Source organism: Melospiza melodia, chromosome 18 (assembly GCF_035770615.1).
Source record: "Melospiza melodia melodia isolate bMelMel2 chromosome 18, bMelMel2.pri, whole genome shotgun sequence".
NCBI lineage: Eukaryota > Metazoa > Chordata > Aves > Passeriformes > Passerellidae > Melospiza > Melospiza melodia.
In genome coordinates this window covers 8,094,694-8,110,207 of record NC_086211.1, presented here as the reverse complement: position 1 = coordinate 8,110,207, position 15,514 = coordinate 8,094,694, and the positions used below count along the sequence as shown (strand labels likewise).

The window sequence follows — 15,514 nt, the reverse complement described above, 5'->3', positions numbered from 1 at the left end:
GAAATCACAACATGGATTCACAGGTAGACTGTTTCACTCATTTGACTGGAGAAGTAGCTGTAGCATAAAATGTTCCTGAAATAAGGTCCCAGACATACAAAGCAGCAGCTGGGATAGTATGGATTCAGAAACAACACCACTGCTGATTCATTTGACTGTTTACTTCCCCAGAAATAAACATTTGTTATGATTATCCCCTGTGTTACTGAAACATACTTCCGTAGAGTGTTGTTGTTTTGGACCCTCTTGACTTCATCTTCCAGCTGCTGAATCCGTCTGAGGACGTACATGTGCTGCTGCAGGAGAACTCCCAACCACAGCTCATCCCAGAGAACTGTGACCCTGCGCAGCTCAGCCACAAGCATCTGAACCTGCAGAAAGCAAGAGTCACTTTTCAAAAGAACTAAAATTCAGATTTGTTTCAGTACATGAACAAGTTGGAAGAAAGACAGAGACACAGCAAACTTTCAGTAGGCCAACACCCAAGACACATAAATTACGTATTTGTGGTTCAAGCACCCAAGCAATACATTTGAATTATTTACCTGCAATACCATTGTTGGATTTGCAGCAGAGAGTTTTTCCACAATTTTGCTGTAGCAATCTTGCATCATTGCTTGGTCTTCATTTAATCCAGCTTTTGTATCATCTTTACTACTTTCCTGGGAAGCTGGAGCGCTCCCTTCATCACATTCACCACCCAACAGTTCTTCTCCTTGTATATTACCAAGCAAAGTAGGGATGGCAGAAGGCAGCTTGTTTCCTGAATTAAAATCAGATGATAAAATATTAGCTACAGTAAGATGTACCACTCCACAGTTTATTCAGCATCAGGTCCCCATTAAGTACTGGTGAAGTATAAGAAAAATTCGCAAAATCTGGTAAATCAGACTAAGGATACCACTGAGTTCCCATAACAAAAATATTCTTAAGATCAAAACTGAGAAAAGAAAAACACACCTCAGCATCATCCTACCCAGTATATAAAAATATAGTAGCTAAAGTTTATTTGAATACATTTTTCCTTTTCTCCATACCTGAAGTCTGGGATTCACTGCTCAGTGAAATGGTTCCCACTATTGCAGGATAGAGGATGAGGTGAGGAGAATCCTGAGCAACTCGACAGAGCAAGTTGCAAATGCTCTGACGTACGTACACCTCTGGGTGATTGAGGCGGGAGAAAAGCTGGGGAATAATTCCTGCAGAAAGAGGAAAGGGAAATGTGCTAATTCACTTCATTTCTCTTCAAATGAGATAGAATTTTATTTTAAAAGCATGCCATTATTTTTGCATAGGGAGAATGTAAATCAAAGAAGTACAAATTTACCAATTTACAAAAAAGCCCAAAACAAAGTGCAACTTTACAATAGGTGGCCTCCTCTTCTTTGCCTCCCACAGTAACACTATAACCTTTGAGGGAAAGTCCCTGAACAACCAGAACCTGCAGTGTAATGACAAACAACTACTTCTGAAACGTGTGGCTTTAGTCACACATCTTTCTCAACTGTAACTAGAAAAAACCCACCTCGTTTGTTTTATAGAGTGGCCATGTGATGTAATACTTCACAAACCACATCCCCTTTCTCTTTTCTATGTCTTCAGGTGGGGGAAGGAGGGGATCAAAATCTGTGCTACTTATCTGCTTCACAATCAGGGCGTGTGGCAGACTTGAACATCTTCAGTGACATCATTTAGTGAAAGACAGGGTCTCCTGTCTCACACTTAAATAAAAATTTTATCAATGTGCAATAAAGAGCTTTCTGCATTTAGAGAAAATGTCTCAAAATCAATTTTAACAGCTAGATAACATATGTTTACCTCTCCAAGGAGCAGTAGGTGTAGTTTCTAGCCCATGCTCTAGATACTGTCTAAGCTCTCCAGCATGCTTCACAAGCAAGCGTAACAGTCTCAGGGTTGCCATCACAATTACATCATCTGTGCTTTGTTCAGAGGTGTTTCTTAAGTGCAGTCTGGGATCTTCTTCATCAAGTGGAACCTTGAAAAACAGAAATACTCCTCTAAATTAAGTATATAGATCATATCCTCGTTTAAAAAACTTTGTAACTTGGCTTCCACATCAACACTAACCTGCCCAGCATTGAGTTTGAGGAATGTAAAGTATGCACTGCAGGACAGTTTATAGAGACTGAAGATTCTGTCTACAACTTTCCTCCAGACTTTAATTAATCCTTCTGTTGCATTTTCATCAAGATCTGAAAGCCAGGGACAACTTGTTAATAACTGGCGCCATATCACATCCACCATATCATCTTCTTCATTGTCCTCATTTTCAGTGATTTGTAGAGTCATATCTTCATCCTAAATGCAAATAAAGGGAAAACAGGTTTGATTAAGTCCTCCAATAATTTCTACAAGCAGTCTTAGCTCCTAAGTCAGTTTTTGCCTAGCAGCTCATGCAACTGCATTACTTGATCACATTACCATAGTTCATCCAACAGGTGGTTACCACATAGCTAACAGATGGTTTCTTGTGCTGTCTGAATTTTAACTTTAAGACATTTACAAGAGTTAACATGAACTGCAAGAAGAGGAAAATAAAGTTCATGCTGAAGCTGAACATTTTTTCACACAAACAAATCTTCACTTACTTGGATGCCAGCAGGCCGACACACTGCCTGCCCAAGAATGCCATAGATTTTCTCTTTGTCCTCCTCTGCAATGTTGTCTGGGAGCAAGTTCTGAACCTCGGACTTCTCCCGGGGCAGCAGCCGAACACCTTCTCCCTGACTGTAACAGTCAATGAATTACTGATCCCCATTACATGAGTATTTGTGGAGCTACTGCAAGTCTATCTATAAAACTTTTTGAAGGAAGAAATCATCTTTATCTCAGAATTAAGTTTGCTTTGTTTTACAGAGGCAACCAACCAGGAGAAAATTCATTTCTCTGCTCACAGCAAACTTCAGACCACATACAACAGCAATCATAAATACACAGGTAAGTTTATCTTAAGAAAAGCAATTGTACTGCACAAATTCAAGCACTAGGCTGTATTTACCTGGCATTATCAACTACTTTGCGGCCCCATCTGTAAGCCCAGCTAGCCAGGGCTGCCCAAGACTTGGCTACTTCAGGTGCCTGCACTGAAGACAAGTGATACAGCTGGCCCAAGATAAAGTCTGGTTCTCCAACTCCAATGTTTACTGTGATGGGAGAAATAGAGTAATATGTGTTACAGTGTAAAACCTACTTAGGCCTTCCTTAGCACAGAAAATAACACTAAAAATTATGGGCATACAGTATTTTTTTAGTGAAATTAATACCCAACAGTGCAAAATTTTCCAAAATACAATTATTTTTCAGTTCTGACACAGCTTGAAAATAAAGTTTAGTTTCCATTTGCCAACAACCACTGCTGACACTCTAAAATTCCTTCCTCTCTCACAGAGAGGTGGAATTGAGGGAAGGAACTCATGACCTCCAGAGGAGCAGTGCTTCAGAGAGAAGACTTTATGAAGTACCCAGGGCACTGTGGTTGTATTTATTTGTGTATGTATTTATGTTCTTTACCATCAAGTCAGAAAGCACCTACTGTTTAACATCCACAAACAGCTCTACAATAATTCTGACTTTGCATGAGAGGAATGAAGTCATTTATGAAATCCAAGTTTAAAGAAACACAGAATTTATCTTAACATTTAAAGAAAATGCTGGAAATTAGGAATGAGAACACATTCTGCAGTAACAGCAGAAGTGTTCAGATTAATTACAGATTAAAGATAACGAAAAATCCTGAAGTACTTTTCACACTTATGGGGGCCTTCATAACAAATCCTCTCCATGCTTAAACCTGAAAGATCTAACTCAGACTTCAGCAGATACACAAGCTGAAAGCAAACACATACAGGACAGTAACTGATATCCTCAATGCAAAATAAACATATCCCAGTTTCTTTCTCAGGCCGCCATGACTTGAATGGGAAAAATGTGACAGAAATATGAAATATCAGTATTAAGAAGTTTAGGTTTTTAAACTGTGTATAGCTACCTTTTGCACAAAATACACACCCTTGACACATGTATTAGGAAAACAAATACATGAGTGATGGAGCACTTAGTCTTCATCAATATAACTGATGTTATATCCCTCACTATATTTATCAGTAACTATTTTTAAGAACAATGAGAACAAACATACCTGTAGATTCACTTTCAATCCTAGGATATTCATCTTCCAGTGTATTAACAGCTGGCAGCTCAATCAGACTGTATATGTTTTTAGACAAGGTGGTCAGGCCACTGTGATTCTGCTGCTGTTGAGCTCTATATACTTGTTTCAACTGTCCTGAGATCTCTTTCCATTCTGCTTGAATCCATTTAGCCAGTGTGAGAATAGATTTAGCAACTGCATATTCAGCTTTGGCAGATTTGCAAAAAGATATGGCACAAGAACTCAGCATTTCCATGGCATGTGTTGACTGACCTGCATATCATGGAAAGCAGATCTTCAGTACACTGCTATTATTTAAAACTGTTCTGAAAGTCAGCACATTCATATAAACTTGTAGCAATACATTTTTACACAGAAAATTCTCTTTTGAAGAATGATAAGCATGAAAAAACTTATGAAAACACATTCAGACAGACAATAGCTAATGGGATGAAATCAGTTCCTAGTGATACTGCCCTATTGTGACTTCAAGGTGAGGGGAATCAGCCTGGTTATAAGGAAAAAAAACCAAAAGTCCCTACAACATAACACTCACCTGCTGTGTACAACAACTTTGTTTTCTCAATATCAAGTTCAGGACCCCATTTTTCATCTATCTGACCTGGTGCAGACAGTTTTTTAAAGTGCTGGACGAGGTCCTGTGCAGTGGTGGTTTTCCCCAGCTGCACCTCGCTGCACTGTGCCAGCAGCCGCGTGGCCAGGGCGATGTTCCCTCGCTTCCGTGCAAACTTCGCTGCTGTTAAGCCCAGTTCCATGAGATGGCTTTTAATTGGGACTGTTGGTTCTAAAGAAGGGAGCAAGACATGGTAAACAAAAGTATTAAACCACTGTCTGGCACACAGAAATTTCTGTCCAATGTATCGTGTACATGGGCATCAGTAAAAATTGCTTCAGAGATTTAGATGACTTATGTCCAGAATATTTATATAACCCATCTGAAACCAAAATTCTATCCATAGATTATCTGCTAGGACAAAGATTTTTTTTCTACTATAACCATTCTTCTTAGCTAATAAGCCTACTTTTTCTCTGACAGAACTTTTTTTCTCCCATTACTTCTTTTCATACTGCACATTTAAAGGGCTTTCATGACTGTTTGTGAAGACCCATTATTCATTATGTTGAAATGTTCAAAAGTGAAAGCAGTTAAAGTATGAAGTGATGAGCAATTAAGGGGTTATTAGGAGAGGAGTATAAACACTTCAGAATGTTGTTTTTCTTGTTGACACTGTCTACATCACAGGACTAATCAAGACATGTATGACTAGTAAAACAAGACACCTGAAGGAAAAAAACTTGGCTTTTAAAAAGTACTTCATCTAAAATACTAGAAAAAGACAGCTGCTGCTTTCAGCAGACAACTTAAGTTCAAATTCTGCATTTGCTTTTCACAGCACCATAGTGAGAGCTCACACACCTTTAAGCTTTTCCATCAGTTGATTCTGGTACACCGTGTACCTCAGGGCATGCATCCATGGCCTTACATCGTGCTGCTTGCATGACCTCAACGCTTCATTGAAGAGAGGTATCAGACAGTCCTGCAAGAGGCACAATTGTCTTGAGAGACAACTTTACTACCATGCATTTCCATTAATTAAAACCAAAGACCGTTTTTAGAGCAAATAAACATTCTTATTTATATTAGTAACCACACTTTATCACTAAGAGATATGTTTTATGTTTGATTTTGAGAGGACAACACTAAGAACTGTTGTCTTCTGAACAAAGGGATTAGAAATTACATCCAGAACATTCATAGTGGTTGAAGTCTGACATTCAGTTCTTAATTGCTGAAGTGACTTTTTATTAGAATATTTTTAAGTTGTTTTGAAAGTAAATTAAGTGCATGTTACAATGTATTCAGAGAAGAAATAGCAACTCTCTAAAAGGCCACTATCAATAACACTTCAAAAATACTGTAAGTATAATTCAAAGAGAGGTATATTTATAACTACAGAGAGAAGTCCAATTAAGATGTAAACTTATAAAAACTGGGGTCAAGGCACATTAGAAAACTAAATGTGGTCTTTTTACAATACGATTAACAATCAAAACAATTAATCTATGTTTTATATTCAATACTCCACAATATGACATGGCAAAAGACATTTTCCCAATTTAGGTTTTAAACACAAAGAACTACCTCTGATGTCAGCCTGTTGCATACAGTGTTTTCCAAAGCAGAAGAACAGTACAACTGAAGAGTGCTCAACACTGGTAAAGACTGAGACACGGTGAGCGTGGAAAGCCTCAAAGGCCCAATGGCAATGCGGGAGGTTTGCTTCAGGTACTTGATAAGATTTCTGAAATTAAAGGGTCAGGACAGTCATTTTTCTTAGCTAGACTGTAAGAGTGAATAGTGATATCAAAATTACTGAAGAAAAAACAAAATCAGTATCTTTAAAAGGATGGTGAGAAAGTGTTGCAATATCATACAAGTTATGTTACAATATTTTATTATTACACTGACACAGAAGTACTTTATCAACTCAAGTACTTTATCAACTACATGAATTCCATGTTAAGCAATCTTATTTTTCCTCAGTAAGCTTATAACTCACAACAGCTAGAACTGCCATGGATGCTGAAGTTTTACACAAAGTTATGTTTAACAAACTAGAACAGGTTTTCACAGTTTTCACATTAATTCATAGCACATTTCAACTTACTCAGATATTGACTGCCACTTTTGCTCCTGTTCTATGTGGTTTACAGCTGTTGCCAGACATACTGAACTTCTCAAAAGCTGTACTTCAACTGCTTTTTGAAGTTCTCTTGGATCAGGACTTAGCATATTAGGAAGGAGCTTCTTCATGTCTACATGGAGATTAAACAATTGAAACCAACTAGAACTGCCAAATTTTATCATGTTTCACCATCTGATAATGCATTTTTCACAGTAAGGAAGTTAGGAAAAAAACCCTCTTTTAAAAATATATATTTTTATATGTGTATGTATTCATAATATTCTATTATGAATATTCATCATAGTTTACTTATAAACAGTCACATTAACTCCAGAAAACACATTTGCATCAACATTTAGGATGACCATTGCCCAACATTTTGAAGCTTGATTATTAAGGGTTATGGTCAGTCCACTGAACACAGCAAACTGCATTCAATGTTTCAGTCTGTCATTTATAGAGATGCACAAAGAATTATTTATTTTGCATTTGAAGTAAATGTTAATTTATGCATTTATACCTATTTTTTCTTTGGATCCCCCTGCAAGCAGGTTGATATTTTCTCCTGGTAATAATTCTAGTTGTTCAGTGCATTCAGTAAGTTGTCCAGATTCAAAGCTGCTCAAAGATCTGCAATTTAACATTTATAGTTTTATTTTCATATTTTTTACTTCACTCCAGTTGCCAAGTTTATTACACAGCAAAGACTCAAGACTAACTCCAAATCCTACAGAGCACTTATGACTAATTCTAAGCAAAAATCTCAATTATCACATACATCAATAAAAGGCACTAGTTCTGCAACAAATGAAAGAATCCAGTACCAAAGGGAAAGAAAAGCTCCTTTCTCTGACAGAAGCAGTCACCTTTTCAGATCTGCAGATTTTATTTCACTGCTTCCTTCTGTGCTTTTTATTTTCAAGTCAAGAAATTTCAGCCAAAAGGATTTTACTATGTTTACCACAATCATAAAGGAATGGAAAGCAATCAAGTTGTCAAATAAAAAGAAACTATCCTTAAACTTTGAAGGTCTAATCAATGTCACAAGTATTTTTTCATTAACTAGAAAAATATCAAAGATCAGGAAATAAATGCACAAGCTACAATTCTAAATTTCATTTAAAAAAAAAAACAAAACTAAAAAACTCATAGGAAATAAGTGGTCTTGGCCACTACTTTTTCCATTAATTAGTACATTAGGATATTTTTAAGAACCACTGAGATACATTTTATTTAAGTTGTGCAAAAGGATTCATCTTTTGCTGAGAAAAGCAGAATAAATTTGGCATCTTTTTTTCTTCAATGAAAAGATTTATCTCTTGAATACTAAGCAGCCTCAGCAGCCAGAAAGCTACAGCAGCTATTGAGAATGATGTTATCTCTTCATCTGTAAATGCCATGGCGAAGTTTTCACCCTCCCAAGAACACCCCTCTCTTCTTTCTATGCCTCTACTTAGAAACTGACATCCAATTTTTAAAATCCATTAAAACTTTAATATTTCAGCTGCAAAACAATGAACTCTTAGGTACTGTGGAAAAAATGAATTATACCCTTACTTTATGTAGTTAAAATCTGCTTTCAGGTTGATTGAGGTATTACTATTGCTTTTCTTCAGTTCATGGACCATGTTTTGCCACTCCTGAACAGCAGACCAGTCAGCAATGGAAATGTAACATTCACATGCCTTGTTACCCAGGTAGTTTATCACTTCAGGTGAAGACTCACTTGGCTTAGTCAGAACAGTTTTTCTAGTTTCTCCTATGGAATGAAAAAATTTTATATAAACACACACTTATATATATATTTTCAAACAGCAGTTCTATTACTCAAACATTATTTCTGTATCTTTTGTCAAGAAAAACTATTAATTTTTAAAAAAAATCAAAGATACACAACTTTTACAGGATTCTTCCACTGACACTTTTTCTAAGGGAAAAGAGAACCTTTTCAGATGAGGTTTTGAAAAAATTTAGTTTATATCTGTAAAGGAACATCAAAACAGAAAAACAGAACTACTAAATTAGGAACAAAGGATGTTCATTTTCAAAGATGAAACAGAATACTGCAACCAAGTCTTAGAAGTTAAAAATCTCTGAGTAACTAGTGCATTTATGATACAATTATGTCATAAACACTAAGGTTTACGTTATGATGATCTAAAATAAACTAGATTTAAATTAGTAAGTTACACAATATTTTACCTATTACCTTTAGTTTCATTCAGCTAGACCTCAGTACTGCAAACCCTCCTATCTACACATAATATTGGTTTCAAGGGCATTAAGTGGTTCAGTTTAACTGCAGACAGAAACAGGTTTTCAGATTTCAGAGTCATACATCACCATGGCTGTATCACTGAATGTTCTTATTTTATGTACACATTTACACAGTTGTATTTCTGTTAAAAAGAAAACAAACACTGACCATTCAGGGAATGCTTTGGGCTGGCATTGTTCACACTGTTGGAATTGGCCAACTTCAGAACAGTCTTGTCAAAGCCTGTTATACAGCAATCCACTCCAGTCATGGAGCAGAGGTGCTCCTGGTATTCTGCAGTTGCTTTTTCAAACCTAAAACAATTCAATATTTCAGTCAGCATCTTAAAGAACGAGGCTGGGTTTTTGGTTTTTTTGTAAATAAACTAGATTTTGAGCATTATTTTACTCCAATACTCATATCACCTTCAGCAAAAGAAAGGGATTAGGATAGGATATGAGGTTGCTGGCTGAATTTCCAGGTTATAGCATTTGATAAAAGCTTGTCCATGAAACTTTTAATGTAAACTTCAAATCAAGTAGAAAAAGAAAGAAATAAATGAGTTTTATATTTGCCTGTCACAATTTTAATCTGAATACTGATTAAATACATATAACATCTCTGAAAATATTCACTGAGTATAATTGACATGGAAGTTCATCAGCAGCCTTGACTCATGCAACAGTTTAAAAGACTCAGAAGCAGAACTTTTCCTAGAAGGAAAAAACATCCAAGTTTGTAGCATCCAATAATTTGTGAAAGCTTACCGTCCTTCTGCTTGCTGAGCTACAGAATTGATCCAGGAGAGGCTCTTCCCAACTACAGCAGAAGACCAGACAGCAATCCCCTGAATAGCTTCAGGACAGTGAAGCTCACATAATGCTTCTACCAGCATCATAATTGTCACTTCCAATTCATTTCCCTAAATGCAAACCAAAAGCATTATTTAACAAACTCATCTAATGCAAGAGCCCCCTGTCTGTGGGCGAATGCTCAGAAATGGTGAAGCAGTATTTCACTATGCACATCTACAAGAGCTCCTGATCCCATCCACTGCACTGCTTTTGGAAGAGCAGGGGAGGCAAGGGAAGAGTCTGTGCTGTGAACCCACAGCCTGAACACCAATGGTGAGCAATCACTGTGTGGTGGCTTTGTACCTGTATGAGAATTTGTAAGGGAGCACAAAGTAACAAAGAACTAGCAAACCTCCTCTGGTAAAACATTTAAGCAAATCAAATCAAGTACTGAAGAAACTATTCAACCCTTTCAAGAAGGCTTTAACTACTTTATCCTTCCATCCCACCCTTGAACTTGGCTGCTGCTAGTTAGAGGAAGGATACTCCCATGACACAAAAACATCACACTACCACAAGCTTGGTATGGCCTCACACAAATGCAGCACCAGTTTCACAATGTTTCCACTAAATTAGAAATTGCTCAATTAAAACTGTGAATTAACTCTAGCATGCGTTCCTGTGTAGTATTTGACCACATGTGTTCAGTACATCTTAACCTCCAATCCACAGTATCACAACCACAATAAAAACATACAAATTAAAAATGTGGCTTTAAATAACTCATTCTTTTACATACCACTTGGTTTAGTAACTACTGGTTGCCTTAGCTTACTTCTTTTAGAATATCATAGTGAATATTTCTGCAGTAGTCCACAGAGGTTGAAAAGAGAGTACCTGAGAGATACTATTATTAGTTTTCATTTCTGTGAGTAAATCAAATCCATGCCTGACTGTGACAGCAGGCTGGCCAGCCAGCAGTCCCACTCTCATGATGGACAGTCTAATCCGTGTCAGCCAGTCCTGGCACGTCTGGCGGTTGGTGTAAAAGAACGTCCTGATAACCTTCAGAGACAGGAAAGAAGTTTCACAACAACATTCCTCTGCACAAACCTAAACAGTTAAGTACTTGAGATTGATATCAAAGGCAGGAAGGTTTGTTTACTCCAGTCTTCAATTAATCATTAATTTTATTAATGCAAGTTGTGTGAAATCACATGTAGAATGCAACTGGCCAGGAACACTGGCAGGCCAGAAGTCTTAATATGCACTGACTATAAATCATGTATTACTGTCACATCAAAGTCTGGTAATTAAACAGCTTGTTTCTACAGTGAAGAATGCTTTGCACTTAGAAATACACAACGGGGTATGTTGCTTATAAATAATTACTACAGTCCCCAAAAAGCAATTAAAGCTTTAAATAACTGTGTTACTGTATAATAGGGCTGCTGACAATCTACAAATAAGTGACTGGTACAAATCAGAGGTACTACAGTCTTGCTGGATTTGTACCACTATGCAAGCTGGTACTACAGAAACAAAGCCTGGTTTAACATGCTCTGTAGGAATATGCCAAAGTTAAAGCCAAAGTGTTTTAGGAGCCTCAAATGTTAAGAAGTTTTTCTAGAATTCCATGGCTAAGAACTGAACAATCCTGAAGACACTGTTCATTCATAAACTGTTCCAAGCAACATCAGCACTGCAAGATAAACAAACCTTGGGTGGAGAGGTAAGGGCATTGGCACATCCTTCATATGCATTGTACATCAGTTTTTCCAAGTTCTCCAAATACTGCAGAAGGAGAACAAGCCTGAGCTGGTTGCTACTGTGTCCTTCATCATTGTCTGCAGTAGTCCACTGGCTGACATCTTGATCAGGGTTTAATGTGTGGGCTGCAAGGCTCCTAATAATACCTGCACATTTTACCAAAACATGGGGAAAAAAGAGTTACCAAAGGGTATTGTATTTAAATATGCAAAGGGATAGCAATGCTAGCTCTCAAAATCTATCACAAGTTAACAGTAATTATGCAGAATCTTTAAAATCTCTATGCACTGAAAAATAAATCCATTGTGCCTCTTGCCTTAGACATGAACACCTTTGCCTCACAACCTTACCAAAAAATCTCATCAAAATAAAGTATATTTTTTACTTTACCTTCAATTGTTTGAAATGTATCTTGGGCTCTCCCCAGAGGAGTTCTTAGCTTTGAGAGCACAGTGAACTGAGCTGCTTCCCAGACAGCCCATTGCCACAGCACAGCATCAGTCTTCAGCAGGTTCCGAGGGATGGTGGGCTGATCTCTCTTATCCAGCCTTTGACAGCTATAGAATAACCTTTCTAACCAGTTATCCTTCCTGAAAGGAAACATCAGTGCATTGACAAGTTCATACTGTACACACTTCATGTCCCTATTGTTCACAAACAGATCTCTCACAAAATTAACTTCCAAGCAGCAAAGTACATAGGAAAATATGCCAAAAGGTGTGTATGTAAGACATTCATAAATACTTAGAAGTATTAAAAAAAGTTTGAAAGTAAAGCAACATAGTTTATAATGATAATTACAAATTTTTAACTAAATGTAACTTGGACTTGTTTACTACAAATTCAACACCGATAGATTTCAGTTCTACAAGGAGTTCTTACCCAGTTCGGTGGAGGTTTCCATACAAAATAAAACTGATGACATCAGAGAAATCCTGTGGGTGGAATGTGTTACTTGGAGCTTTGCTCATGTGACTTCTTATAGCCAAAGAAATTTCTTGTATTTCAGTGTGGGTACGGTTACTGCAAGAAGAGAGGGAAAACAACCCATGCTGTAATGTACTTGAATAAACCAAAACAAGGTTTGTAAGAGAGTTACACACACATTATATCTATAGGTAATGACTAGAAGTAATTACATGCTTTGGTATTAATACCAAGTTCTTTCAGAGTTCGGGTCTTCAAGGCAAATTACAGGACATAATATTGCTGAAGCTCTGGACAAAAGGGACCTTACAGACACTCAGTGTTTGCTTCAAGAAGTGATGCAGAGCTAATCAAATTTATTAATTACTTTGTGTACTACATACTGTTCTTAGACCAGAAAAAGCACAGGACAGATGGCAAGAAACTTAGAATCACAGAGGGTTGGATGAGACCTTTAAGATCATCAAGCCCAACCATCAACCCAGAACTACCACTGTAAGTTCATGCTTTTTGATTTTGAACTAAGACAACATGATGACAGTCCACTGGCATTATTTTTAATTTCAAGTGTCCCTGAAAAACTAAACCATTATTTACACTGAAGTTGGTCTGAGCAACTCACCTCAACACAACATCCAAACGAATTGACTTCAGCAGCTTTCCAAAAGCTTGTCTCACACGAGCACCACTGTGGACAAGCTGAACACGACACACATCAACACACCTGCAGCACCAAGAAGGAAAGAAGGGTGAATATCCCCATCATCAGCAGAATTCTAATAACTTACAGAACTCTGTGCAAGTACCTTTGTAAAAGGTCATCTGGAAGGGAGGAAGACAGGGCATGGAGGCTACTACATGCTTGAAGACAAATGTTCACATCTTCCAGAAGTGCTGAATTAAGGAGTTGAAAGGAGAAAAAAAGTCATTCTTGCTGGAATTCGGTAACTTCTGCACTACTCTGCATTTGTTCCCATATTATTTACAGATCTTGGAATTGAATACGTCACAGAACTGGGCCGGTGCTTTTGATAAATGGTTTGTGACTGGGAAATTGATCTACCAAAAATGTCAGTGATGCATCAAATCTCTTAAGATTACAATTTATTTTAAGAAAATTAATTGTTTCAGTAACAGGCAGGGATCCACTTTAAAAAAAAAACATAAGAAAAGTCTAAGTTCTTGCACAATACAACCTTGAAGCATCCCTAAAGTAAATGAAACAAGTACAGTTGCTACTATCAGTGGGAAAAGGCAATTTATGCACTTAATTTTGAAATGTAAAAGACAGTTAAGTAAAAATATGCAATATCTTACTGTTTGCTAAAAGTCCTTTGCAAAAGTTATGAAAAGATGGGAGAGAAAATAACGGTGCATATGTTTCTGACTTCTTCATCAGAAGAGCCACTTCCAAAGCCCATGTTGTAAGCAGTTTCCTTCAAAAACCAAGAGTTTAGTCACTCTACAGAGTTACAGAAAGGTTCTTTCAAACCACTTCACGTTGTACATCACTATCACACCATAGCTCACACTTTCTAAACAAGTTCTTTCTTAACTTTAAAGATGTCCCCAGCTTTCACAGCATTTTGTTAAGGATGCTTTCAGTGAGCAAACCCTTTCTTCCAGTGAATTTTGATAGTTCTGCTTCTACTGGATAGATCATAGAAAGGCTTCAACTTCTCTAGTTTTCATATATAAAAACAAGCAGCTACTTTTTTCCACAATTTCACTAATAGTGTATAATAAACTCAAACATTTGACAGGTTAAATTTACCCCAAGTTTTACAAATTCAAATTACCCTGGTTTCTGAATTAACGTATTCTACTGGGCAAAAAAAAAAAATTCCCAATTTCTAAGAATATTTTCCTTACCTGGTATCTTGAGTAAGGTTATCCTTCTTAAGCAGTAGCCCCAAAAGGTTCAGTATGATTGAGAAATGTTTTTTTGTTGCTGTAGTTACAGTACTTATAACTGCTCCATCAAACAGAGAGGGAGAGGAAGAACTGAGGCTACTGGATATGAAATGGTCGTGCCTGGAAAGGCAAGGAAAAACAAACTGTAAAACCACCCCAAGATTTGAGATACTTCCCTGAAGTTTACAGGAGGAGAGAAAACATCAACACTCAGCAAGAAAGTTAAATGAACACATGCACACACACACACCATACTCGGTCAAAACCTAAATATTTTGATCCCTAGCCTAAAAGAAAAAGCTACAATTTGCTATCAGTCCATGCAGGTCAGTAACATGTTCTCAACTGCATCTGGTATCCAAAGCTTAGTGAAAAATCACCACAGCTAAGAACGTAGAGTAAGAGTTAAAATTGTATATTCCCTTACTTTAACAACAGTTTGTATTAATAAGGTCTAAAATGTATTTACATCTGTTGTTTACATCTCATTACCCCTCCCAGATCTCTCATTAAGGCAAAATAGTAAATAATCTTTCACAATTTACTCTCAGTGGAGTTCTCCCTCAGTTATCTCTATTCAAACAAGATTTCTAATCTGCCTTTGAATAAAAGGCCAACTTTAAGCCAGGATATGCTTTCCTGGCTGAGATACAGCTTCCCTGCAATTAATGAAAGTAAAAATTAATTAAGGAAGTTTGGGCAAGAGCTTGATTGTAACAGCCTATTCCATTTCATCCCTCCAACAATATATTCTATTCACATCAGTCCATCCTAGTGCTCTTAAAATATGCTGAATTATCAAACCCCATACCTGGAGCAGTGTGAGTACAGCGTGTAGAGCACTGCATACTGGACAGCAGGGAAGTGAACTGCTATGTCACCATGAACAATCATCAGGTTTTTACTCAGCAGTGCAAACACAGTTGGTGAAAGGGCCCACATCTATAAAACAATCACAGAAACATAAAAACTA

General features: G+C 37.1%; 1 protein-coding gene across 1 annotated transcript in view; it reads right to left on the bottom strand.

Annotated features, from left to right (window-relative positions):
• Window positions 1-15,514, bottom strand: part of SMG1 (SMG1 nonsense mediated mRNA decay associated PI3K related kinase) — a 59,493-nt gene that overhangs the window by 19,833 nt on the left and 24,146 nt on the right. The window contains exons 14-38 of the mRNA XM_063171935.1: window positions 15,353-15,483; window positions 14,500-14,661; window positions 13,945-14,063; window positions 13,434-13,521; window positions 13,250-13,351; window positions 12,583-12,723; window positions 12,091-12,290; window positions 11,650-11,846; window positions 10,828-10,995; window positions 9,904-10,058; window positions 9,305-9,450; window positions 8,437-8,638; window positions 7,400-7,509; window positions 6,862-7,009; window positions 6,336-6,495; window positions 5,610-5,730; window positions 4,728-4,976; window positions 4,160-4,444; window positions 3,020-3,164; window positions 2,610-2,748; window positions 2,089-2,319; window positions 1,819-1,996; window positions 1,038-1,199; window positions 546-763; window positions 217-371 (exon numbers count right to left, since the gene is read on the bottom strand). Coding sequence (XP_063028005.1) covers window positions 217-371; window positions 546-763; window positions 1,038-1,199; window positions 1,819-1,996; window positions 2,089-2,319; window positions 2,610-2,748; window positions 3,020-3,164; window positions 4,160-4,444; window positions 4,728-4,976; window positions 5,610-5,730; window positions 6,336-6,495; window positions 6,862-7,009; window positions 7,400-7,509; window positions 8,437-8,638; window positions 9,305-9,450; window positions 9,904-10,058; window positions 10,828-10,995; window positions 11,650-11,846; window positions 12,091-12,290; window positions 12,583-12,723; window positions 13,250-13,351; window positions 13,434-13,521; window positions 13,945-14,063; window positions 14,500-14,661; window positions 15,353-15,483 — 4,112 coding nt within the window. The remainder of the gene's footprint in view (window positions 1-216; window positions 372-545; window positions 764-1,037; window positions 1,200-1,818; window positions 1,997-2,088; window positions 2,320-2,609; window positions 2,749-3,019; window positions 3,165-4,159; window positions 4,445-4,727; window positions 4,977-5,609; window positions 5,731-6,335; window positions 6,496-6,861; window positions 7,010-7,399; window positions 7,510-8,436; window positions 8,639-9,304; window positions 9,451-9,903; window positions 10,059-10,827; window positions 10,996-11,649; window positions 11,847-12,090; window positions 12,291-12,582; window positions 12,724-13,249; window positions 13,352-13,433; window positions 13,522-13,944; window positions 14,064-14,499; window positions 14,662-15,352; window positions 15,484-15,514) is intronic.